The sequence below is a fragment of the Salmo trutta genome, chromosome 38 (genome assembly GCF_901001165.1).
Source record: "Salmo trutta chromosome 38, fSalTru1.1, whole genome shotgun sequence".
NCBI lineage: Eukaryota > Metazoa > Chordata > Actinopteri > Salmoniformes > Salmonidae > Salmo > Salmo trutta.
This window is the reverse complement of record NC_042994.1, coordinates 1,170,109-1,197,816: the sequence shown is the minus strand read 5'-3', so window position 1 is coordinate 1,197,816 and position 27,708 is coordinate 1,170,109. Positions and strand designations below refer to the sequence as shown.

Sequence of the window (27,708 nt, the reverse complement as noted above, 5' to 3'; positions counted from 1 at the left end):
GGAGGAAGAGAAAGGGAGGAAGGATGGAGGAAGAGAGAGGAAGAGAGAGGGAGGAAGGATGGCGGAGAAGAGAGCGAGGAAGGATGGAGGGAGAGAGAGGGAGGAAGGATGGAGGGAGAGAGAAGGAGGAAGGATGGAGGGAGAGGGAAGGAGGAAGGATGGAGGGAGAGAGAGGGAGGAAGGATGAGGAAGAGAGAGGGAGGGAGGGAGGAAGGATGGAGGAAGAGAGAGGGAGGAAGGATGGAGGAAGAGAGAGGGAGGAAGGATGGAGGAAGAGAGTGGAGGAAAGATGGAGGAAGAGAGAGGAAGGAAGGATGGAGGAAGAGAGAGGGAGGAAGGATGGAGGAAGAGAGAGGGAGGAAGGATGGAGGAAGAGAGAGGGAGGAAGGATGGAGGAAGAGAGAGGGAGGAAGGAAGGAGGAAGAGAGAGGGAGGAAGGATGGCGGAAGAGAGAGCGAGGAAGGATGGCGGAGAAGAGAGCGAGGAAGGATGGAGGGAGAGAGAAGGAGGAAGGATGGAGGGAGAGAGAGGGAGGAAGGATGAGGAAGAGAGAGGGAGGGAGGGAGGAAGGATGGAGGAAGAGAGAGGGAGGAAGGATGGCGGAAGAGAGAGGGAGGAAGGATGGAGGGAGAGAGAGGGAGGAAGGATGGAGGAAGAGAGAGGATAAAAAGGTAGAAGAAAAAGAGCAATTACTGATTGACCATATTTTAGGGATCTCAACACAGCCCAAAAAACAACATGTTAACGTAACGTATAACTTCTAACTGCTGTCTACACGGGCAACCCTTGATACTTTATCTCCCTGACAGCATCCAGTCTGACAACTGTCTGGGCAGACACAGGGACAGACACAGGGACAGGGGCAGACACAGACACAGGGGCAGACACAGGGGCAGACACAGGGGCTGACACAGGGACAGGGGCAGACACAGACACAGGGGCAGACACAGACACAGGGGCAGACACAGGGGCAGACACAGGGGCTGACACAGGGACAGGGGCAGACACAGACACAGGGGCAGACACAGACACAGGGGCAGACACAGACACAGGGGCAGACACAGGGACAGGGGCAGACACAGGGACAGACACAGGGGCAGACACAGGGGCAGACACAGGGGCAGACACAGGGGCAGACACAGGGTACAGACACAGGGTACAGACACAGACACAGGGGCAGCCACAGGGTACAGACACAGGGGCAGGGGCAGACACAGGGACAGACACAGGGTACAGACACAGGGGCAGACACAGGGACAGGACGGTAACTAACCCAAGGAGATGTTATTAGTAACTATTAGTTTCACATTGAGGATTTTAACCCACTATCACACACATACAGACACACATACAGTTGTGTACAGCTAACCTTGTGGGGACACACAATTCAGTCCCATTCAAAATCCTATTTTCCCTAACCTTAACCTAATTCTAACCCTAACCCCCTAAAAATTGCATTTGACCTCGTGGGGCCTGACAAAATGTCCCAGTTGGTCAAATATTTGTTTGTTTTCTATTCTGGTCCCCACAACTTTAATTAAACACGTGTGTGTGTGTGTACACACACACACACACACACACACACACACACACACGTCCATCACTGTCAGACAGACAACAGTGTATGTCGAAAACAGTGTTAGTCTAACACAGCAACCTGAGACAACCAATCCCCTTCCTTCCCTGGGGTATTGTACTTCCACCCCAGCTTAACGGTATCTGTAAGAGCAGATGGGAGGCCTGTGTGTTCTGTTGGTAAAGTCAGTCAGTTGCTTTACCAGCGGTGAAATAAACACTCAATGTGTATTAAAGCTGAGATCTGCATAAGTGCCACTGGTCACATTAGTTCCTGGTTTGTTTATGAATGGGAGGAGAGGAGCATCCAGCGCCAGGGTCCAAAAATATCCCAGTCTACTGTTCTCTCTCACGTCCAATGATGTCCATTGGGAAAAAACCTGTGTCCATTGTTTGAAGTAATGTCTGCTGTTGTTGCAGGTAGCCTAGCGGTTAAGAGCATTGGGCCAGTAACCAAAAAGGTCACAGGTTCGAATCCCCGAGCCAACTAATTGAAAAATCGGTCTATGTGCCCTTGTACAAGGCGCTTAACCCTAATTGGCTCCGGTAAGTCTCTCTGGATAAGAGAGTCTGCTAAATAACTAAAATGTCAAATGCAATAGCGCAAATGGACGTGGCAGTTTCCCCGCTACGGATTCCAGATTTAAGTTCCGTTCCACTGACCTGCAAAATACAAATACAAATCCATAATAAAGTTCTGAACCGGTTCAAACCACAAAAAAAGTACCGGTCCTTTCTTTTCCTTTTTCAACATGTGAAATCAACCTCGTTTTTACATTTAGTTGATTAAATGACTACACTGTGGTAAAATCACTACACCGTGGTAAAATCACTACACCATGGTAAAATCACTACACCATGGTAATCACTACACCGTGGTAATCACTACACCATGGTAAAATCACTACACCATAGTAAAATCACTACACCGTGGTAATCACTACACCATGGTAATCATTACACCGTGGTAATCACTACACTGTGCTAATCACTACACCATGGTAAAATCACTACACCGTGGTAAAATCACTACACCGTGGTAAAATCACTACACCATGGTAAAATCACTACACCGTGGTAAAATCACTACACCATGGTAAAAATCACTACACCATGGTAAAATCACTACACCTTGGTAATCATTACACCGTGGTAATCCCTACACCATGGTAATCACTACACCGTGGTAAAATCACTACACCATGGTAAAAATCACTACACCGTGGTAATCACTACACCATGGTAAAATCACTACACCATGGTAATCATTACACCGTGGTAATCACTACACCGTGGTAATCACTACACCGTGGTAATCACTACACCATGGTAAAATCACTACACCGTGGTAATCACTACACCATGGTAAAATCACTACACCATAGTAAAATCCCTACACCGTGGTAATCACTACACCATGGTAATCATTACACCGTGGTAATCACTACACCGTGGTAATCATTACACCGTGGTAATCATTACACCGTGGTAATCACTACACCATGGTAAAATCACTACACCATGTTAATCATTACACCGTGGTAATCATTACACCGTGGTAATCACTACACCGTGGTAATCACTACACCGTGGTAAAATCACTACACCATGGTAAAATCACTACACCATGGTAAAATCACTACACCATGGTAAAATCACTACACCATGGTAATCATTACACCGTGGTAAAATCACTACACCGTGGTAATCACTACACCATGGTAAAATCACTACACCGTGGTAGTCACTACACCATGGTAAAATCACTACACCGTGGTAATCACTACACCATGGTAATCATTACACCGTGGTAAAATCACTACACCGTGGTAATCACTACACCGTGGTAATCACTACACCGTGGTAATCACTACACCGTGGTAATCACTACACCATGGTAATCACTACACCGTGGTAATCATTACACCGTGGTAATCACTACACCGTGGTAATCACTACACTGTGGATAGAGTAGCTTTCTATGGACAGGGAAAGCTAGTTGTTAAAACTTTATATGCTTGATGGACACACAAGTGTAGGCCACGAGATCTGACAGAAATTTTGCAGGTGGGGTGCGAGAGAGTGGGGGGTTGGCTTGAAGCACTGGGCATCATGATATGTTTCAAGTTTTTAATGCCACGTGCACAAGTACAGTGAAATGCCCTTCCTGCATGCACTTTCCCAACAGTGCAGTAATCAATATGATGTGTATTATAATGTGTTTAGGACATTAGTAGTAGACCTGTCATTACTTCACCGGAAAGTATTCAGAACCCTTCACATTTTACAGATTTTGTTACATTACAGCCTTAACCATCTCTGCAGCCCTCCACCAATCAGGCCTTTATGGTAGAGTGGCCAGACGGAAGCCACTCCTCAGTAAAAGGCACAGGACAGCCAGCTTGGAGTTTCCCAAAAGGCACCTAAAGAACTCTCAGACAATGAGAAACAAGAATCTCTGGTCTGATGAAACCAAGATTGAACTTTTTGGCCTGAATGCAAAGAGTCAAGTCTGGAGGAAACTTGGCACCATCCCTACGGTGAAGCATAGTGGTGGAAGCATCATGCTGTGGGGATGTTTTTCAGCAGCAGGAACTGGAAGACTAGTCAAGATCGAGGGAAAGATGGACAGAGCAAAGAACAGAGAGATCCTTGATGAAAACCTGCTCCAGAGTGCTCAGGACCTCAGACTGGGGCAAAGGTTCATCTTCCAACAGGACAACGACCCTAAGCACACAGCCAAGACAACACAGGAGTGGCTTCAGGACAAGTCTCTGAATGTCCTTGAGTGGCACAGCTAGAGCCAGAACTTGAACCCATTCTAACATCTCTGGAGAGATCTGAAAATAGCTGTGCAGCGACACTCCTCTTCTAACCTGACAGAGCTTGAGAGGATCTGCAGAGAGGAATGGGAGAAACTCCCCAAATACAGGTGTGCCAAACTGAAAGAAAGTCATTAACCGGTTCTCATGCTTTTAAAATAATGGTTCTGTTCCGGACCACTAGAGATCACTTTTGCTCCCGGTTCTGTTTCCGTTCCTTGAAAAATGTTATTATTTTCCAGTTCTGTTCCTTGAACCAGTTCCAACCCCTGGTAATAGTAATAGCAAGTGTAGTAAGCCCTCACTGAGGTGAATAGTAGTGTAGTGAAGGATGGGACTTACAGAACTCTGAGGTGTTTGAGGCCAGAGAAGTCTGTCTTGCTGATGGTTGTCAGGTTGTTCCCATTTAGATCACTGGATGAGAGGAAGAAAACACACAGAATATTAGCAAACATGTTGGTCATAAACACATTCACACTGTATAAACACATTCACACTATATAAACACATTCACACTATATAAACACATTCACACTATATAAACACATTCACACTGTATAAACACATTCACACTATATAAACACATTCACACTATATAAACACATTCATATTATATAAACACACTCACACTATATAAACACATTAACACTATATAAACACATTCACACTGTATAAACACATTCACACTGTATAAACACATTCATACTATATAAACACATTCATATTATATAAACACATTCATATTATATAAACACATTCACACAATATAAACACATTCACACTGTATAAACACATTCATATTATATAAACACATTCACACTGTATAAACACATTCACACTGTATAAACACATTCACACTGTATAAACACATTCATATTATATAAACACATTCACACTGTATAAACACATTCACACTGTATAAACACATTCACACTGTATAAACACATTCATATTATATAAACACATTCACAATATATAAACACATTCATATTATATAAACACATTCACACTATATAAACACACTCACACTATATAAACACATTCACACTGTATAAACACATTCATACTATATAAACACATTCACACTATATAAACACATTCACACTATATAAACACATTCACACTGTATAAACACATTCATACTATATAAACACATTCACACTGTATAAACACATTCACACTATATAAACACATTCACACTATATAAACACATTCACACTATATAAACACATTCACAATATATAAACAAATTCATATTATATAAACACATTCACACTATATAAACACATTCATACTATATAAACACATTCACACTATATAAACACATTCACACTATATAAACACATTCACACTATATAAACACATTCACACTATATAAACACATTCACACTGTATAAACACATTCACACTATATAAACACATTCACAATATATAAACACATTCACACTATATAAACACATTCATACTATATAAACACATTCACACTATATAAACACATTCATACTATATAAACACATTCATACTATATAAACACATTCACACTGTATAAACACATTCACACTGTATAAACACATTCATATTATATAAACACATTCACAATATATAAACACATTCATATTATATAAACACATTCACACTATATAAACACACTCACACTATATAAACACATTCACACTATATAAACACATTCACACTATATAAACACATTCACACTGTATAAACAAATTCATACTATATAAACACATTCACACTATATAAACACATTCACACTATATAAACACATTCACACTGTATAAACACATTCATACTATATAAACACATTCACACTGTATAAACACATTCACACTATATAAACACATTCACACTATATAAACACATTCACAATATATAAACACATTCATATTATATAAACACATTCACACTATATAAACACATTCACACTATATAAACACATTCACACTATATAAACACATTCACACTATATAAACACATTCACACTATATAAACACATTCACACTGTATAAACACATTCACACTGTATAAACACATTCACACTATATAAACACATTCACAATATATAAACACATTCACACTATATAAACACATTCACACTATATAAACACATTCACACTGTATAAACACATTCACACTATATAAACACATTCACACTATATAAACACATTCACACTGTATAAACACACTCACACTATATAAACACATTCATACTATATAAACACATTCACAATATATAAACACATTCACACTGTATAAACAAATTCACACTGTGTAAACACATTCACACTGTATAAACACATTCACACTGTATAAACGCATTCATACTATATAAACACACTCACACTATATAAACACATTCACACTGTATAAACACATTCACACTATATAAACACATTCACACTGTGTAAACACATTCACACTGTATAAACACATTCACACTGTATAAACACATTCACACTATATAAACACATTCACACTGTATAAACACATTCATATTATATAAACACATTCACACTGTGTAAACACATTCACACTGTATAAACACATTCACACTGTATAAACACATTCATATTATATAAACACATTCACACTGTATAAACACATTCACACTGTATAAACACATGCACACTGTATAAACACATTCATATTATATAAACACATTCACACTGTATAAACACATTCACACTGTATAAACACATTCATATTATATAAACACATTCACACTATATGAACACATTCACACTATATAAACACATTCACACTATATAAACACATGCATACTATATGTGCATTCGGGAAAGTATTCAGACCCCTTGACTTTTTTCCACATTGTTACATTACAGCCTTATTCTAAAATTTATTAAATCGCTTTTTCCCCCCTCATCAATCTACACACAATACCCTATAATGACAAATCAAAAACTGTTTTTTAGAAATACTTGCAAATTAATAAAAAATTTAAAACAGAAATACCTTATTTACATAAGTATTCAGACCCTTTGCTATGAGACTCGAAATTGAGCTCAGGTGCATCCTGTTTCCATTGATCATCCTTGAGATGTTTCTACAACTTTATTGGAGTCCACCTGTGGTAAATTCTGTTGATTGGACATGATTTGGAAAGGCACACGCACTTGTCTATATAAGGTCCCACAGTCAGAGCAAAAACCAAGCAATGAGGCCAACAATGTTAAAAAATCCGTAGTTTCCGAAATCGGATTGTGTCGAGGCACAAATCTGGGGAAGGGTACCAAAACATTTCTGCAGCATTGAAGGTTCCCAAGAACACAGTAGCCTCCATCATTCTTAAACGGAAGAAGTTTGGAACCACCAAGACTCTTCCTAGAGCTGGCCGACCGGCCAAACTGAGCAATCGGGGGAGAAGGGCCTTGGTCAGGGAGGTGACCAAGAACCCGATGGTCACTCTGACAGAGCTCCTCTGTGGAGATGGGAGAACCTTCCAGAAGGACAACCATCTCCGGAGCACTCTACCAAACAGGCCATTAGGGTAGAGTGGCCAGACAGAAGCCACTCCTCAGTAAAAGGCACATGAAAGTCAGCTTGGAGTTTTCCAAAAGGCACCTAAAGGACACTCAGACCATGAGAAACAAGATTCTCTGGTCTAATGAAAACAAGATTGAACTCTTTGGCCTGAATGCCAAGCGTCATGTTTGAAGGAAACCTGGCACCATCCCTACGGGGAAGAATGGTGGTGGCACTCCCCAAATACAGGTGTGCCAAGCTTGTAGCGTCATACACAAGAAGACCTAAGGCTATAATCGCTGCCAAAGGTGCTTCAACAAAGTAATGAGCAAATGGTCTGAATACTTATGTAAATGTGATATTACATTTTTTTGGCAACATTTCTAAAAACCTGTTTTTGTTTGTCATTATGGAGGGAAAAAACTATTTAATCCATTTTAGAATAAGGCTGGAATGTAACAAAATGTGGAAAAGGTCAAGGGGTCTGAATACTTTCCGAATGCACTGTAAACACAATAATACTATACTCTATCTCCTTTATCTAGGACTGGCCTTAGCTACAGGTAGAGTAGACTGGTTTCATCGACAGTTCAGAATACATGTCAGTCTTTCTGTCAGTCTTTCTCTCTCCTTCTAGCTGTCTCAATCGCTCTCCTTCCCTCCCTCTCTCATTCACACACAGACACAGGTGCTGTGTGACAGAGGAGCTGCAAATTTGTTGGTGTTGTCTTGCCTGGGACTATAATCTCTCTTTCAAACACCCACACAGTGTCCTCAGAGCAGCAGCCCACAGAGGTGCTGATTGGATGCAGCAGGCGGTCAACCAATCACAGGGTGGTTTTATTAAACCACAGCAGGTTGACTGGCACAAAACAGGAATTAACAGCTCCTCTCCAGAGGACAATCTGCTTGCTTCCCAAATGGCACCACTTTTGACTAGAGCTCTGGTCAAAAGTAGTGCACTATATAGGGAATAGGGAGCCATTTGGGACACACATTCTGTTCTCAGTCTGATAAGAGTATCCAACACAAAGCTAGAACGATAATAACCAAAGAAAAAGCCTTAGTAGGATGAGATGTGTCATTTGTAAGCATCTGTGGCTATGTCATCACGAATAACCTGACAGCGTGATCTCAACCTAAAGTTTCTGAGAGGATGAGGAATCCAATGTGAGAAAACACAGAGAATCCTGGTTAAACCAGACAATGCTGTTCTCACCATTGTTCTACTTCATGGTGAGCTGCAGCGTAACAAGTAATCTAACAATTCCCCAACAACTACCTAATACACACACATCTAAAAGGGGTGAATGAGAATATGTACATGTAAGCCTTCCTGGGGTAGCAATGTAAGAAATATTACATAAAAAACCCTGTAATACTGCATAGTTTCCTAAGAACTCGAAGCGAGGCAACCATCTCCACTCGGAATTAAAGGGTGAAAAATCGACGGTCATCCGTTTACGGCAAAGTCTGAAGTGAAACTATGAGATCAGGTTGCAGGCAGGCCTGTGAGAGCTTGTTGTATAGACAGGGTTATTGTATTCTGGGATTTCTGGAAATCTGTTATTCAATTTGTTTGGGGGGGGTTTGGAAATTCTTCCGCAACCCCATTTTCATATCAGTTGCGACCCCTAGTTTGGGAACCGCTGCTTTACAATGTGACCTCATTGTCTTTGGTTTAATTGACAGCCAGATAGGAGAGGATGATGTCACCTTTCCCACAGGGCTCTGTGGTGAGTGCCTGTAAGACAGTGTGTGTGTGTGTGTGTGTGTGTGTGTGTGTGTGTGTGTGTGTGTGTGTGTGTGTGTGTGTGGTATCAGGTTGCTGTACTACAGTAAAGAGTGGGGTAGAGGATGACATTCTCTGTCCCAAAGAACAGTAGAACATGGGAGAGAGTGTGTGTGTGTGTGTGTGTGTGTGTGTGTGTGTGTGTGTGTGTGTGTGTGTGTGTGTGTGTGTGTGTGTGTGTGTGTGTGTGTGTGTGTGTGTGTGTGTGTGTGGTGGGACAGTGGTTTCAGTGTGTGATCTTGACCCAGACTTCACCCATGGAGCAGTGAGAAAAATTATGAACGGTTAGAGAGAGAAAGAGAGAACGAGAGAGAGCTGTGGAATTACAGGGGGTCTATAATCCCTCTCATGATGTGTGTGAAATTGCTTTGACAATGAGTGGACCTGGGCACCAGGAGAAGGTTGTGTTTGACCTATATAACTGTATATGTACACACACAATGTTCTCTTCCTCGTGTTTCAGAGAGCAACTCCTACATCATCCCTAGAGAGACACTTGTAATTGTGTCACTGTTACAAACAAGGAGGCTGTATTTACAACAACTGAAATCACTGATGTGGTTTCGCAGGTTTACGTGACTGGAGTATAAGCTTGGAGAAAGAGTCTTAGCTAACAGGGTCCTGAAAAAAAAGAGAGAGAGCGAGAGAGAGTAGGTCCTAATGATGTCGAGAGAGAGAGATGACGGATAGGAGGGGGAGATGAACCCACACACACCTTGGGTGCTGATGAGGTGTGGATAATTGGGTTTTGTGGAGCATGGAGAGGTCAGGGGTCAGGGAAGCCTGAAGTAGAGAGAGAATCCACCAGACAAAGGCTTGTTACAGTAGAACGCGTCTTACACACTTACACAGCACAACACACACAGTACACACTGACACATTCATCCTTAAAGCCACCTGCACACTCTCTCTCTCTCCCACACAACACACACACACACACACACACACACACACACACACACACACACACACACACACACACACACACACACACACACACACACACACACACACACACACACACACCAAATTACTCCGCAATAGCAGCTTCAGTGGGCAGTCAAGCAGCACAAGTTCCACTCAAGTTCCCCCTTATTAGCTGGGCTATGAAAGGAAAGGCCACAGAGAGAGAGAAAAAGATAGACAGATGAAAAGAGAGAGAGAGAGAGACAGAGAAACAGAGCGAGAGAGATGGAGAGAGAGAGACATATGGCATTATAAAATCAATGTACACAAACAACAAGTGTGACGTTCAAATTGAGAAAAAAAAAAACAATTTTTTTTCCACAGGGCCGTGGGGTGAGACAGGGTTGCAGCTTGAGCCCCACATACATTTGAAGTCAGAAGTTTACATACACCTTAGCCAAATACATTTAAACTCAGTTTTTCACAATTCCTGACATTTAATCAGAGTAAAAAAGTTAGAATCACCACTTTATTTTAAGAATGTGAAATGTCAGAATAATAGTAGAGAGAATGATTTCTTTCAGCTTTTATTTCTTTCATCACATTCCCAGTGAGTCAGAAGTTAACATGCACTCAATTAGTATTTGGTAGCATTGCCTTTAAATTGTTTAACTTGGGTCAAACGTTTCGGGTAGCCTTCCACAAGCTTCCCACAATAAGTTGGGTGAATTTTGGCCCATTCCTCCAGACAGAGCTGGTGTAACTGAGTCAGGTTTGTAGGCCTCCTTGTTCGCACACGCTTTTTCAGTTCTGCCCACAAATTTTCTATAGGATTGAGGTCAGGGCTTTGTGCCGGCCACTCCAATACCTTGACTTTGTTGTCCTTAAGCCATTTTGCCACAACTTTGGAAGTGTGCTTGGGGTCATTGTCCATTTGGAAGACCCATTTGCGACTAAGCTTTAACTTCCTGAGGTCTTGAGATATTGCTTCAATATATCCACATAATTTTCCCCTCCTCATGATGCCATCTATTTTGTGAAGTGCACCAATCCCTCCTGCAGCAAAGCACCCCCACAACATGATGCATCACGGTTGGGATGGTGTTCTTCGGCTTGCAAGCATCCCCCTTTTTCCTCCAAACATAACGATGGTCATTATGGCCAAACAGTTCTATTTTTGTTTCATCAGACAAGAGGACATTTCTCCAAAAAGTACGCTCTTTGTCCCCATGTGGAGTTGCAACCCGTAGTCTGGCTTTTTTATGGCGGTTTTGGAGCAGTTGCTTCTTCCTTGCTGTATGTCGATATTGGACTTGTTTTACTGTGGATATGGGTACTTTTGTACCCGTTTCCTCCAGCATCTTCACAAGGTCCTTTTTTTCTGAGGTCTTGGCTGATTTCTTTTGATTTTCATATGTCAAGCAAAGAGGCTCTGAGTTTGAAGGTAGGCCTTGAAATATATCCACAGGTACACCTCCAATTGACTCAAATAATGTCAGTTAGCCTATCAGAAGCTTCTAAAGCCATGACATAATTTTCTGGAATTTTCCAAGCTGTTTAAAGGCACTGTCAACTTAGTGTATGCAAACTTCTGACCCACTGGAATTGTGATACAGTGAATTATAAGTGAAATAATCTGTCTGTAAAGAATTATTGGAAAAATGACTTGTGTCATGCACAAAGTAGATGTCCTAACCGACTTGCCAAAACTATAGTTTGTTAACAAGAAATTTGTGGAGTGGTTGAAAAACGAGTTTTTAATGACTCTAACCTAAGTGTATGTAAACTTCCGACTTCAACTGTATATATCAACAAATTGGCGAAGACACTAGAACAGTCTGCAGCACCCGGCCTCACCCTACTAGATTCTGAAGTCAAATGTCTACCGTTTGCTGATGATCTGGTGCTTCTGTTCCCAACCAAGGAGGGCCTACAGCAGCACCTAGATCTTCTGTACATATTCTGTCAGACCTGGGCCCAGAAAGCAAATCTCAGTAAGACAAAGAGCACACAAAAAAACTATTCCTACTGTACCTCGGCCAACATTCCACAGGGGACAATCAACAGCCTTATCAACTCTATGTGAAGGAGATGTGTCGCGCTGCCTGAGGCAAATGGTGGTCACACCAGACACTGACTGGTTTTCTGATCCACGGCCCTACCCTTTTTTTTAAGGTATCTGTGACCAACAGATGCATATCTGTATTCCCAGTGATGTGAAATCCATAGATTAGGGCCTTATATGAACTGTAACTCAGTAAAATCCTTGAAATTGTTGCATGTTGTGTTTACATTTTTGTTCAGTTAAGTGCATTCTACAACAAACCCAAAAAGAAATTTGACAATAAATAGAATACCTGAATTCCTACCAAAATCCCTGAGCTCCATTATTTGTCCGTGCCAGTAAAATGTGCTATTATTCAGTCAATATCTGATGGATTTTTTAAATCCGGTTTCACGAGCGCCCAGATGCTTGATTGATTAGCAGATTAAAACGAGTTGTCTGCACTGATTGGCCACACATGGGTCCTCTGCAGTGTGTGTGCATGTGTATTACCATCATCAAGATTAACTCAGTTAGTTCATTGTGTTTATGTGTAATCTCTGTGGTTGTCTCTCCTTCAATGGTCTGTGATGTGTGTCAGATGCAGCATGTCACAGCTGCTCCTAAATACACTGGAACTACATGGAGCAGCTGCATAATCATTCTGCTGTTAGCACACTGACTAAACACACACACACACGATGATTACAAGAGACAGTAGAAATTGAGATCTGTCATACTTGAGTAAAAGTAAAGATACTTTAACAGAAAATGAAAAAATAAGTAAAAATGTAAAAGTCACCCAGTAAAATACAACTTGGGTAAAACTCTAAAAGTATTTGGTTTTAAATATACTTAAGTATCAAAATTAAATGTAATTGCTAAAATGTAAAAGTCTAAATAATTTTCAAATTCCTTACATTAATCAAACCAGACGGGTCTATTTTCTTGTTTTTTTAAAATGGATAGCCAGGGGCACACTCCAACATTCAGACATCATTTACAAATTAAGCATCTGCGTTTAGTGAGTCCTCCAGATCAGAGGCAGTAGGTATGACCAGGGATGTTCTCTTGATAAGTGTGCAAATTAGACAATTTTCCTGTCCTGCTAAGCACAAAAAATATAACAAGTACTTTTGGGTGTCAGGGAAATTGTATGGAGTAAAAAGTACATTATTTTATTTAGGAATGTATTGAAGTAAAAGTAAGTACAGATACCCAGGAAAACGACTTAAGTAGCAATTTACACCACAGGGATAGAGTGAGTGTCTAAGAAGTCATGTGACGGAGTGGAGCCAGAGGTATCAGCCCCCCACGGCGTCTCATCTCTATCTAATCTATTTCCCTTTATTTCTCTTACCCCCTGCTAGCCGCCACCGCGCGCTAACCGCTAATCCACTCTTGGCCGGGTTGACTATACAGAGGCATCACATGGTGAAAACATCGGAAGCCATTCATTTTGAATGGAAGGAAAGCGAGAGAAGCAGAGTGGGCGGGGTACTGTTTGGTGAACCGAGCATAGTTGAGGAGTGGGACTAAAGTTAGGGAAAGCTTCATTCTATGCAATTCCTCCACGATATCGCGGCGCGAGTGACCAATCAAAGCTTACTATAGCTTCCACCCCCTACCGGATTGGCTTACAGCGGCTGCTGATATGTAGCACTACTTAGCATGCTTGCTAGCTTGTTAGCACCCACATGAGGGCGAAGCTAGCGTGGCGAGGAGAGTTACCACTGTATAGTTACCCTCGGCCGTCACACTTGTTAAGCAGCTCCGCCAACAGCCAGAGCAGACCAAAAAACACATACCCATACTAACATCACTTCTAGCCCCTAAATGAACACCCAAACTCCAAAACACAAATGCACATGTATGAACACACAGAGAGCCAAGTGTCTATACATCAGAAACACAGACAGATAAATAAAAGACACAGAGACATCTCAGAGTCACTACAGAAACATAAACACAGACACACACACACAGTGTGTGTTTTCCGTCTAGTGTGTGTGAGACCGCCGCCGGTGGCTCCAACCCTTGCTGAGATTTGTTTGGGTTTAAACTTCCAGGAGCTGAACAGAGATCCCCTTCTCTGATACCGAACACACACACAAACAGGAGGGATTTATTGAAGTTTCCTATAGCGGAGCAGGACAGGGGTCCAAGTCTCAGAGTAGTGGGGTCCATGACCTTTGACGTCTTAATGACATGACAACAAGCTGGTGTCCACACAAATACAACAGGAAATCCCATTAGCTAGAGTAGACACTCTGTTAATAATACTGTAGTCCTTAACAAAAGGTAGAGGGAAAGGGCCCCACTTCAGTAGACACACTGGGATAGTCCCACAGTAGACACACTGGGATAGTCCTACAGTAGACACACTGGGATAGTCCCACAGTAGACACACTGGGATAGTCCTACAGTAGACACACTGGGATAGTCCCACAGTAGACACACTGGGATAGTCCTACAGTAGACACACTGGGATAGTCCCACAGTAGACACACTGGGATAGTCCTACAGTAGTCACACTGGGATAGTCCCGCAGTAGACACACTGGGATAGTCCTACAGTAGTCACACTGGGATAGTCCCACAGTAGACACACTGGGATAGTCCCACAGTAGTCACACTGGGATAGTCCCACAGTAGACACACTGGGATAGTCCCACAGTAGTCACACTGGGATAGTCCCACAGTAGACACACTGGGATAGTCCCACAGTAGACACACTGGGATAGTCCCACAGTAGACACACTGGGATAGTCCTACAGTAGTCACACTGGGATAGTCCTACAGTAGACACACTGGGATAGTCCTACAGTAGACACACTGGGATAGTCCCACAGTAGTCACCCTGGGATAGTCCCACAGTAGACACACTGGGATAGTCCCACAATAGTCACACTGGGATAGTCCCACTGTACTCACACTGGGATAGTCCTACAGTAGTCAGGGATAGTCCTACAATAGTCACACTGGGATAGTCCCACAGAAGTCACACTGGGATAGTCCCACAGTAGACACACTGGGATAGTCCCACAGTAGACACACTGGGATAGTCCCACAGTAGACACACCGGGATAGTCCCACAGTAGACACACTGGGATAGTCCCACAATAGACACACCGGGATAGTCCCACAGTAGACACACCGGGATAGTCCCACAGTAGACACACTGGGATAGTCCCACAGTAGACACACTGGGATAGTCCTACAGTAGACACACTGGGATAGTCCCACAGTAGACACACTGGGATAGTCCTACAGTAGACACACTGGGATAGTCCCACAGTAGACACACTGGGATAGTCCTACAGTAGACACACTGGGATAGTCCCACAGTAGACACACTGGGATAGTCCTACAGTAGTCACACTGGGATAGTCCCGCAGTAGACACACTGGGATAGTCCTACAGTAGTCACACTGGGATAGTCCCACAGTAGACACACTGGGATAGTCCCACAGTAGTCACACTGGGATAGTCCCACAGTAGACACACTGGGATAGTCCCACAGTAGTCACACTGGGATAGTCCCACAGTAGACACACTGGGATAGTCCCACAGTAGACACACTGGGATAGTCCCACAGTAGACACACTGGGATAGTCCTACAGTAGTCACACTGGGATAGTCCTACAGTAGACACACTGGGATAGTCCTACAGTAGACACACTGGGATAGTCCCACAGTAGTCACCCTGGGATAGTCCCACAGTAGACACACTGGGATAGTCCCACAATAGTCACACTGGGATAGTCCCACTGTACTCACACTGGGATAGTCCTACAGTAGTCAGGGATAGTCCTACAATAGTCACACTGGGATAGTCCCACAGAAGTCACACTGGGATAGTCCCACAGTAGACACACTGGGATAGTCCCACAGTAGACACACTGGGATAGTCCCACAGTAGACACACCGGGATAGTCCCACAGTAGACACACTGGGATAGTCCCACAATAGACACACCGGGATAGTCCCACAGTAGACACACCGGGATAGTCCCACAGTAGACACACTGGGATAGTCCCACAGTAGACACACTGGGATAGTCCCACAGTAGACACACTGGGATAGTCCCACAGTAGACACACCGGGATAGTCCCACAGTAGTCACACTGGGATAGTCCCACAGTAGTCACACCGGGAAATTCCTACAATAGTCACACTGGGATAGTCCCACAGTAGTCACACTGGGATAGTCCCACAGTAGACACACTGGGATAGTCCCACAGTAGACACACTGGGATAGTCCCACAGTAGACACACTGGGATAGTCCCACAGTAGTCACACTGGGATAGTCCCACAGTAGACACACTGGGATAGTCCCACAATAGACACACTGGGATAGTCCCACAATAGACACACTGGGATAGTCCCACAGTAGTCACACTGGGATAGTCCCACAGTAGACACACTGGGATAGTCCCACAGTAGACACACTGGGATAGTCCCACAGTAGACACACTGGGATAGTCCCACAGTAGACACACTGGGATAGTCCCAGTAGACACACTGGGATAGTCCCACAGTAGACACACTGGGATAGTCCCACAGTAGACACACTGGGAAAGTCCCACAGTAGACACACTGGGATCGTCCCACAGTAGACACACTGGGATAGTCCCACAGTAGTCCCACTGGGATAGTCCCACAGTAGACACACTGGGATAGTCCCAAAGTAGACAAACTGGGATAGTCCCACAGTAGACACACTGGGATAGTCCGACAGCAGACACACTGGGATAGTCCCACAGTAGACACACTGGGATAGTCCCACAGTAGACACACTGGGATAGTCCTACAGTAGACACACTGGGATAGTCCCACAGTAGACACACTGGGATAGTCCTACAGTAGACACACTGGGATAGTCCCACAGTAGACACACTGGGATAGTCCCACAGTAGTCACACTGGGATAGTCCCGCAGTAGACACACTGGGATAGTCCTACAGTAGTCACACTGGGATAGTCCCACAGTAGACACACTGGGATAGTCCCACAGTAGTCACACTGGGATAGTCCCACAGTAGACACACTGGGATAGTCCTACAGTAGACACACTGGGATAGTCCCACAGTAGACACACTGGGATAGTCCCACAGTAGACACACTGGGATAGTCCCACAGTAGACACACTGGGATAGTCCTACAGTAGACACACTGGGATAGTCCCACAGTAGACACACTGGGATAGTCCTACAGTAGTCACACTGGGATAGTCCCGCAGTAGACACACTGGGATAGTCCTACAGTAGTCACACTGGGATAGTCCCACAGTAGACACAATGGGATAGTCCCACAGTAGTCACACTGGGATAGTCCCACAGTAGACACACTGGGATAGTCCCACAGTAGTCACACTGGGATAGTCCCACAGTAGACACACTGGGATAGTCCCACAGTAGACACACTGGGATAGTCCCACAGTAGACACACTGGGATAGTCCTACAGTAGTCACACTGGGATAGTCCTACAGTAGACACACTGGGATAGTCCTACAGTAGACACACTGGGATAGTCCCACAGTAGTCACCCTGGGATAGTCCCACAGTAGACACACTGGGATAGTCCCACAATAGTCACACTGGGATAGTCCCACAGTACTCACACTGGGATAGTCCTACAGTAGTCAGGGATAGTCCTACAATAGTCACACTGGGATAGTCCCACAGAAGTCACACTGGGATAGTCCCACAGTAGACACACTGGGATAGTCCCACAGTAGACACACTGGGATAGTCCCACAGTAGACACACTGGGATAGTCCCACAGTAGACACACCGGGATAGTCCCACAGTAGACACACTGGGATAGTCCCACAATAGACACACCGGGATAGTCCCACAGTAGACACACTGGGATAGTCCCACAGTAGACACACTGGGATAGTCCCACAGTAGACACACTGGGATAGTCCCACAGTAGACACACTGGGATAGTCCCACAGTAGACACACCGGGATAGTCCCACAGTAGTCACACTGGGATAGTCCCACAGTAGTCACACCGGGAAATTCCTACAATAGTCACACTGGGATTGTCCCACAGTAGTCACACTGGGATAGTCCCACAGTAGACACACTGGGATAGTCCCACAGTAGACACACTGGGATAGTCCCACAGTAGACACACTGGGATAGTCCCACAGTAGTCACACTGGGATAGTCCCACAGTAGACACACTGGGATAGTCCCACAATAGACACACTGGGATAGTCCCACAATAGACACACTGGGATAGTCCCACAGTAGTCACACTGGGATAGTCCCACAGTAGACACACTGGGATAGTCCCACAGTAGACACACTGGGATAGTCCCACAGTAGACACACTGGGATAGTCCCACAGTAGACACACTGGGATAGTCCCACAGTAGACACACTGGGATAGTCCCACAGTAGACACACTGGGATAGTCCCACAGTAGACACACTGGGATAGTCCCACAGTAGACACACTGGGATCGTCCCACAGTAGACACACTGGGATAGTCCCACAGTAGTCCCACTGGGATAGTCCCACAGTAGACACACTGGGATAGTCCCAAAGTAGACAAACTGGGATAGTCCCACAGTAGACACACTGGGATAGTCCGACAGCAGACACACTGGGATAGTCCCACAGTAGACACACTGGGATAGTCCCACAGTAGACACACTGGGATAGTCCCACAATGGTCACACTGGGATAGTCCCACAGTAGACACACTGGGATAGTCCCACAGTAGACACTCTGGGATAGTCCCACAGTAGACACACTGGGATAGTCCTACAGTAGTCACACTGGGATAGTCCCACAGTAGTCACACTGGGATAGTCCCACAGTAGTCACACTGGGATAGTCCCACAGTAGTCACACTGGGATAGTCCCACAGTAGACACACTGGGATAGTCCCACAATGGTCACACTGGGATAGTCCCACAGTAGTCACACTGGGATAGTCCCACAGTAGTCACACTGGGATAGTCCCACAGTAGTCACACTGGGATAGTCCCACAGTAGTCACACTGGGATAGTCCCACAGTAGACACACTGGGATAGTCCCACAGTAGTCACACTGGGATAGTCCCACAGTAGTTACACTGGGATAGTCCCACAGTAGACACACTGGGATAGTCCCACAGTAGACACACTGGGATAGTCCCACAGTAGACACACTGGGATAGTCCCACAGTAGACACACTGGGATAGTCCCACAGTAGACACACTGGGATAGTCCCACAGTAGTCACACTGGGATAGTCCCACAGTAGACACACTGGGATAGTCCCACAATAGACACACTGGGATAGTCCCACAATAGACACACTGGGATAGTCCCACAGTAGTCACACTGGGATAGTCCCACAGTAGACACACTGGGATAGTCCCACAGTAGACACACTGGGATAGTCCCACAGTAGACACACTGGGATAGTCCCACAGTAGACACACTGGGATAGTCCCACAGTAGACACACTGGGATAGTCCCACAGTAGACACACTGGGAAAGTCCCACAGTAGACACACTGTGATAGTCCCACAGTAGACACACTGGGATCGTCCCACAGTAGACACACTGGGATAGTCCCACAGTAGTCCCACTGGGATAGTCCCACAGTAGACACACTGGGATAGTCCCAAAGTAGACAAACTGGGATAGTCCCACAGTAGACACACTGGGATAGTCCCAAAGTAGACAAACTGGGATAGTCCCACAGTAGACACACTGGGATAGTCCCACAATGGTCACACTGGGATAGTCCCACAGTAGTCACACTGGGATAGTCCCACAATGGTCACACTGGGATAGTCCCACAGTAGTCACACTGGGATAGTCCCACAGTAGTCATACTGGGATAGTCCCACAGTAGTCACACTGGGATAGTCCCACAGTAGTCACACTGGGATAGTCCCACAGTAGACACACTGGGATAGTCCCACAGTAGACACACTGGGATAGTCCCACAGTAGTCACACTGGGATAGTCCCACAGTAGTCACACTGGGATAGTCCTACAGTAGTCACACTGGGATAGTCCCACAGTAGACACACTGGGATAGTCCCACATTAGTCACACTGGGATAGTCCCACAGTAGTCACACTGGGATAGACCCACAGTAGACACACTGGGATAGACCCACAGTAGACACAATGGGATAGTCCCACAGTAGTCACACTGGGATAGTCCTACAGTACACACACTGGGATAGTCCCACAGTAGTCACACTGGGATAGTCCACAGTAGACACACTGGGATAGTCCCACAATGGTCACACTGGGATAGTCCCACAGTAGACACACTGGGATAGTCCCACAGTAGACACACTGGGATAGTCCCACAATGGTCACACTGGGATAGTCCCACAGTAGACACACTGGGATAGTCCCACAATGGTCACACTGGGATAGTCCCACAGTAGACACACTGGGATAGTCCCACAGTAGACACACTGGGATAGTCCCACAGTAGACACACTGGGATAGTCCCACAGTAGACACACTGGGATAGTCCCACAGTAGACACACTGGGATAGTCCCACAGTAGTCACACTGGGATAGTCCCCCAGTAGTCACACTGAGATAGTCCCCCAGTCGTCACACTGGGATAGTCCTACAGTAGACACACTGGGATAGTCCTACAGTAGTCACACTGGGATAGTCCCTCAGTAGTCACACTGGGATAGTCCCACAGTAGTCACACTGGGATAGTCCCACAGTAGTCACACTGGGATAGTCCTACAGTAGACACACTGGGATAGTCCCCCAGTCGTCACACTGGGATAGTCCCACAGTAGTCACACTGGGATAGTCCCACAGTAGACACACTGGGATAGTCCCACAATGGTCACACTGGGATAGTCCCACAGTAGACACACTGGGATAGTCCCACAGTAGACACAATGGGATCGTCCCACAGTAGACACACTGGGATAGTCCCACAGTAGACACACTGGGATGGTCCTACAATAGTCACACTGGGATAGTCCCACAGTAGACAAACTGGGATGGTCCCACAGTAGACACACTGGGATAGTCCCACAGTAGTCACACTGAGAAAGTCCCAAAGTAGACACACTGGGATAGTCCCACAGTAGTCACACTGGGATAGTCCCACAGTAGACACACTGGGATAGTCCCACAGTAGACACACTGGGAAAGTCCCACAGTAGACACACTGTGATAGTCCCACAGTAGACACACTGGGATCGTCCCACAGTAGACACACTGGGATAGTCCCACAGTAGTCCCACTGGGATAGTCCCACAGTAGACACACTGGGATAGTCCCAAAGTAGACAAACTGGGATAGTCCCACAGTAGACACACTGGGATAGTCCCAAAGTAGACAAACTGGGATAGTCCCACAGTAGACACACTGGGATAGTCCCACAATGGTCACACTGGGATAGTCCCACAGTAGTCACACTGGGATAGTCCCACAATGGTCACACTGGGATAGTCCCACAGTAGTCACACTGGGATAGTCCCACAGTAGACACACTGGGATAGTCCCACAGTAGACACACTGGGATAGTCCCACAGTAGTCACACTGGGATAGTCCCACAGTAGTCACACTGGGATAGTCCTACAGTAGTCACACTGGGATAGTCCCACAGTAGACACACTGGGATAGTCCCACATTAGTCACACTGGGATAGTCCCACAGTAGTTACACTGGGATAGTCCCACAGTAGACACACTGGGATAGTCCCACAGTAGTCACACTGGGATAGACCCACAGTAGACACACTGGGATAGACCCACAGTAGACACAATGGGATAGTCCCACAGTAGTCACACTGGGATAGTCCTACAGTACACACACTGGGATAGTCCCACAGTAGTCACACTGGGATAGTCCACAGTAGACACACTGGGATAGTCCCACAATGGTCACACTGGGATAGTCCCACAGTAGACACACTGGGATAGTCCCACAGTAGACACACTGGGATAGTCCCACAATGGTCACACTGGGATAGTCCCACAGTAGACACACTGGGATAGTCCCACAATGGTCACACTGGGATAGTCCCACAGTAGACACACTGGGATAGTCCCACAGTAGACACACTGGGATAGTCCCACAGTAGACACACTGGGATAGTCCCACAGTAGACACACTGGGATAGTCCCACAGTAGACACACTGGGATAGTCCCACAGTAGACACACTGGGATAGTCCCACAGTAGTCACACTGGGATAGTCCCCCAGTAGTCACACTGAGATAGTCCCCCAGTCGTCACACTGGGATAGTCCTACAGTAGACACACTGGGATAGTCCTACAGTAGTCACACTGGGATAGTCCCTCAGTAGTCACACTGGGATAGTCCCACAGTAGTCACACTGGGATAGTCCCACAGTAGACACACTGGGATAGTCCCACAATGGTCACACTGGGATAGTCCCACAGTAGACACAATGGGATAGTCCCACAGTAGACACAATGGGATAGTCCCACAGTAGACACACTGGGATAGTCCCACAGTAGACACACTGGGATGGTCCTACAATAGTCACACTGGGATAGTCCCACAGTAGACAAACTGGGATGGTCCCACAGTAGACACACTGGGATAGTCCCACAGTAGTCACACTGGGAAAGTCCCACAGTAGACACACTGGGATAGTCCCACAGTAGTCACACTCGGATAGTCCCACAGTAGTCACACTGGGAAAGTCCCACAGTAGATACACTGGGATAGTCCCACAGTAGTCACACTGGGATAGTCCCACAGTAGTCACACTGGGATAGTCCCACAGTAGTCACACTGGGATAGTCCCACAGTAGTCACACTGGGATAGTCCTACAGTAGACACACTGGGATAGTCCCCCAGTCGTCACACTGGGATAGTCCCACAGTAGTCAGGGAAAGCACTACAGTAGTCAGGGAAAGCCCTACAGTCATCAGGGAAAGCCCTACAGTCGTCAGGGAAAGCCCTACAGTAGTCAGGGAAAGCCCTACAGTTGTCAGGGAAAGTAGTCACACTGGGATAGTCCCACAGTAGTCACACTGGGAAAGTCCCACAGTAGATACACTGGGATAGTCCCACAGTAGTCACACTGGGATAGTCCCACAGTAGTCACACTGGGATAGTCCCACAGTAGTCACACTGGGATAGTCCCACAGTAGTCACACTGGGATAGTCCTACAGTAGACACACTGGGATAGTCCCCCAGTCGTCACACTAGGATAGTCCCACAGTAGTCAGGGAAAGCACTACAGTAGTCAGGGAAAGCCCTACAGTCATCAGGGAAAGCCCTACAGTCGTCAGGGAAAGCCCTACAGTAGTCAGGGAAAGCCCTACAGTTGTCAGGGAAAACCAAGACACTGACATAATGAAGCTCTTCTCAAATAAATGCGTGTGTAATAGTTAGATATATTTCTAATGACAGTAGATGTATCATTCTGTTGTGCATGTCTGTCTATAATACCAAGCCTCTATAATACCTACCCCACTTGAACCTAACAATACCAACCCTCTATAATACCTACCCCACTTGAACCTAACAATACCAACCCTCTATAATACAGTACCTACCCCACTTGAACCTAACAATACCAACCCTCTATAATATCTACCCCACTTGAACCTAACAATACCAACCCTCTATAATATCTACCCCACTTGAACCTAACAATACCAACCCTCTATAATATCTACCCCACTTGAACCTAACAATAAGGTTCAATTTAGCTCCCATTTCAAATCAAACCAGCCTTTTGTTGTCAGCACTGCTTTCTTCAAAGTTGGAATCATATTGCCGGCTGGTATGGACAATATTGTCCCCCTTGCATCACACCCCTCCCGTCCACCCCTCCCGTCCACCTCTCCATCCCAACCTTCCATCTTACCCCTCCCGTCCACCCCTCCATCCCACCCCTCCCGTCCACCCCTCCATCCCACCCCACTCAAATAACGGTTCCCGGGAGCCCAAGGCGTTAGCCATTTTTCACCGTTGCCTTGACAATGCCCCAGGGAGCGGGGAGGAATATTGTTTGACTGGCGGAGTTGCCATGATGAATCACCCTCTTATTACCCCGGGACCCCACGGGAATACACTGTGTGTGTGTGTGTGTGTGTGTGTGTGTGTGTGTGTGTGTGTGTGTGTGTGTGTGTGTGTGTGTGTGTGTGTGTGTGTGTGTGTGTGTGTGTGTGTGTGTGTGTGTGTGTGTGTGTGAGAGAGAGAGTTTGTGTGTGTGAGAGAGTTTGTGTGTGTGAGAGAGAGAGTGAGTTAGTGTGTGTGTGTGTGAGAGAGTGAGTTAGTGTGTGTGTGTTCCCAATATACCTCCCTGACACACAGATCACTTTGCACTTGACATGTTAATTATCAGACAAGAGGTTTAACACACCCCACCCTGTAATGACCTACTACTAGACTGACCCGTATTCACAACGTTTCTCACAACAAGACTGCTGTTCTAGGATCAGTTTGGACTTTCAGATCATAATGAATAAGAGTTGAAACCTGATCCTTGATCAGCACTGCTAGATGAGCCCTGGTTTAGTCCTGTTGGAGATTGAGCCAACTGTATCAGACAACTACATGACTGTGGCTGTCGTGGATGTACTGAGCTACTGTATTAGGGGATATGTAGTAGCTGGATCGCCAACCCCCTTAGCCTCTCTTAGAGACCACAGTGACACCGGCATATAGTCCAACCTCCTCTGACTGTAGTCTAGTGAGTCAGGTCTTCATGCATGGCTTGACGAGGACAGGCAGAAGAAGTGTTTGTATCGGACACAGGTCAGCTACTGTATCACTGAACACCACATCAGTGTTCCTGAATCCTGGTCCCGGGGACACAACGGGGGGCAGATGGTTTTGGTTTTCCCCTAGCGCTACACATCTGATTCCACGAATCAACCCATCATCAAACCTTTGATTAGTGGAATCAGGCGTGTAGCGCTGCTAGCGGAAAAACTCAAACGTGACCCCCGGGATGAAGAACCTCTGGAATACAGTCCTCATACTATGACATCATCATTGTTGTGATTCCTCTGCAGAGAGAGGAATAGGGCACTGTGTCTAGAACACCCACTCAGAGGCTTCACTGACCCACAGACACACACTGCCCCCTGGGACCATTAATAATTCACACACATGCACTCCAGACCTGAGACAGACAGTACATGATGTTAAGCCTCCCCAAGATCCCGACCCTCACACACACCAAGAGGGACACAAACAAACACACAGAAGGAGGGGCAGAGAGTGAGTGACACAGAGAGACAGAGTGTGAGTGAGAGAGAGAGGAATGAGCCTGTTTGAGCCCTGTCGTGGCTAAGAAAGTACTGACTGTGTTTTTCAGCTAGTGTGATTGGTGGGCATTGAGGAAGTGCAGTAGGGCAGTGGTTCTCCAACCTCTCCCCACGGACCCTCAGACGTTTCACCCTTCTGTTGTAGCCCTGAACTCACTCCCCTGATTCACCTAGTCAACGGTCTGATGATTAGTTGATGAGTAGAATCAGCGGTGCTAGCTCTGGAATAGATTTTAAAAAACAAGGAACGACTTGGGGGTCCCTGAGGAGAGGTTGGAGAACCCCTGCACAAGGGGTTGACTGACTGCACAGTACATGGTATATATTACTGGTGTAGTAGACAATAGTAGAGAGTCTCTAGCTGGATATTACTGGTGTAGTAGACAATAGTAGAGAGTCTCTAGCTGGATATTACTGGTGTTGTACACTATAGTAGAGTCTCTAGCTGGATATTACTGGTGTTGTAGACTATAGTAGAGTCTCTAGCTGGATATTACTGGTGTTGTACACTATAGTAGAGTCTCTAGCTGGATATTACTGGTGTTGTAGACTATAGTAGAGTCTCTAGCTGGATATTACTGGTGTTGTAGACTATAGTAGAGAGTCTCTAGCTGGATATTACTGGTGTTGTAGACTATAGTAGAGTCTCTAGCTGGATATTACTGGTGTTATAGACTATAGTAGAGTCTCTAGCTGGATATTACTGGTGTTGTAGACTATAGTAGAGAGTCTCTAGCTGGATATTACTGTTGTTGTGGACTATAGTACAGTCTCTAGCTGGATATTACTGGTGTAGTAGACAATAGTAGAGAGTCTCTAGCTGGATATTACTGGTGTAGTAGACTATAGTAGAGAGTCTCTAGCTGGATATTACTGGTGTTGTAGACTATAGTAGAGTCTCTAGCTGGATATTACTGGTGTTGTAGACTATAGTAGAGAGTCTCTAGCTGGATATTACTGGTGTTGTAAACTATAGTAGAGAGTCTCTAGCTGGATATTACTGGTGTTGTAGACTATAGTAGAGAGTCTCTAGCTGGATATTACTGGTGTTGTAGACTATAGTAGAGTCTCTAGCTGGATATTACTGGTGTAGTAGAGTATAGTAGAGAGTCTCTAGCTGGATATTACTGGTGTTGTAGACTATAGTAGAGAGTCTAGCTGGATATTACTGGTGTTGTAGACTATAGTAGAGTCTCCAGCTGGATATTACTGGTGTTGTAGACAATAGTAGAGTCTCTAGCTGGATATTACTGCTGTTGTAGACTATAGTAGAGAGTCTCTAGCTGGATATTACTGGTGATGTAGACTATAGTAGAGAGTCTCTAGCTGGATATTACTGGTGTAGTAGACATAGTAGAGAGTCTCTAGCTGGATATTACTGGTGTTGTAGACTATAGTAGAGAGTCTCTAGCTGGATATTACTGGTGTTGTACACTATAGTAGAGTCTCTAGCTGGATATTACTGGTGTTGTAGACTATAGTAGAGTCTCTAGCTGGATATTACTGGTGTAGTAGACAATAGTAGAGAGTCTCTAGCTGGATATTACTGGTGTTGTAGACTATAGTAGAGAGTCTCTAGCTGGATATTACTGGTGTAGTAGACTATAGTAGAGTCTCTAGCTGGATATTACTGGTGTAGTAGACAATAGTAGAGAGTCTCTAGCTGGATATTACTGGTGTAGTAGACTATAGTAGAGTCTCTAGCTGGATATTACTGGTGTTGTAGACTATAGTAGAGAGTCTCTAGCTGGATATTACTGGTGTTGTAGACTATAGTAGAGTCTCTAGCTGGATATTACTGGTGTTGTA

The 27,708-nt window shown here is 45.1% G+C and overlaps 1 protein-coding gene across 1 annotated transcript in view; it reads right to left on the bottom strand.

Moving 5' to 3' along the window:
• LOC115177900 (slit homolog 1 protein-like) overlaps positions 1-27,708 on the bottom strand; it is a 135,199-nt gene that overhangs the window by 106,206 nt on the left and 1,285 nt on the right. The window contains exon 2 of the mRNA XM_029738895.1: positions 4,740-4,811. Within this exon, the coding sequence (XP_029594755.1) occupies positions 4,740-4,811 (72 nt within the window). The remainder of the gene's footprint in view (positions 1-4,739; positions 4,812-27,708) is intronic.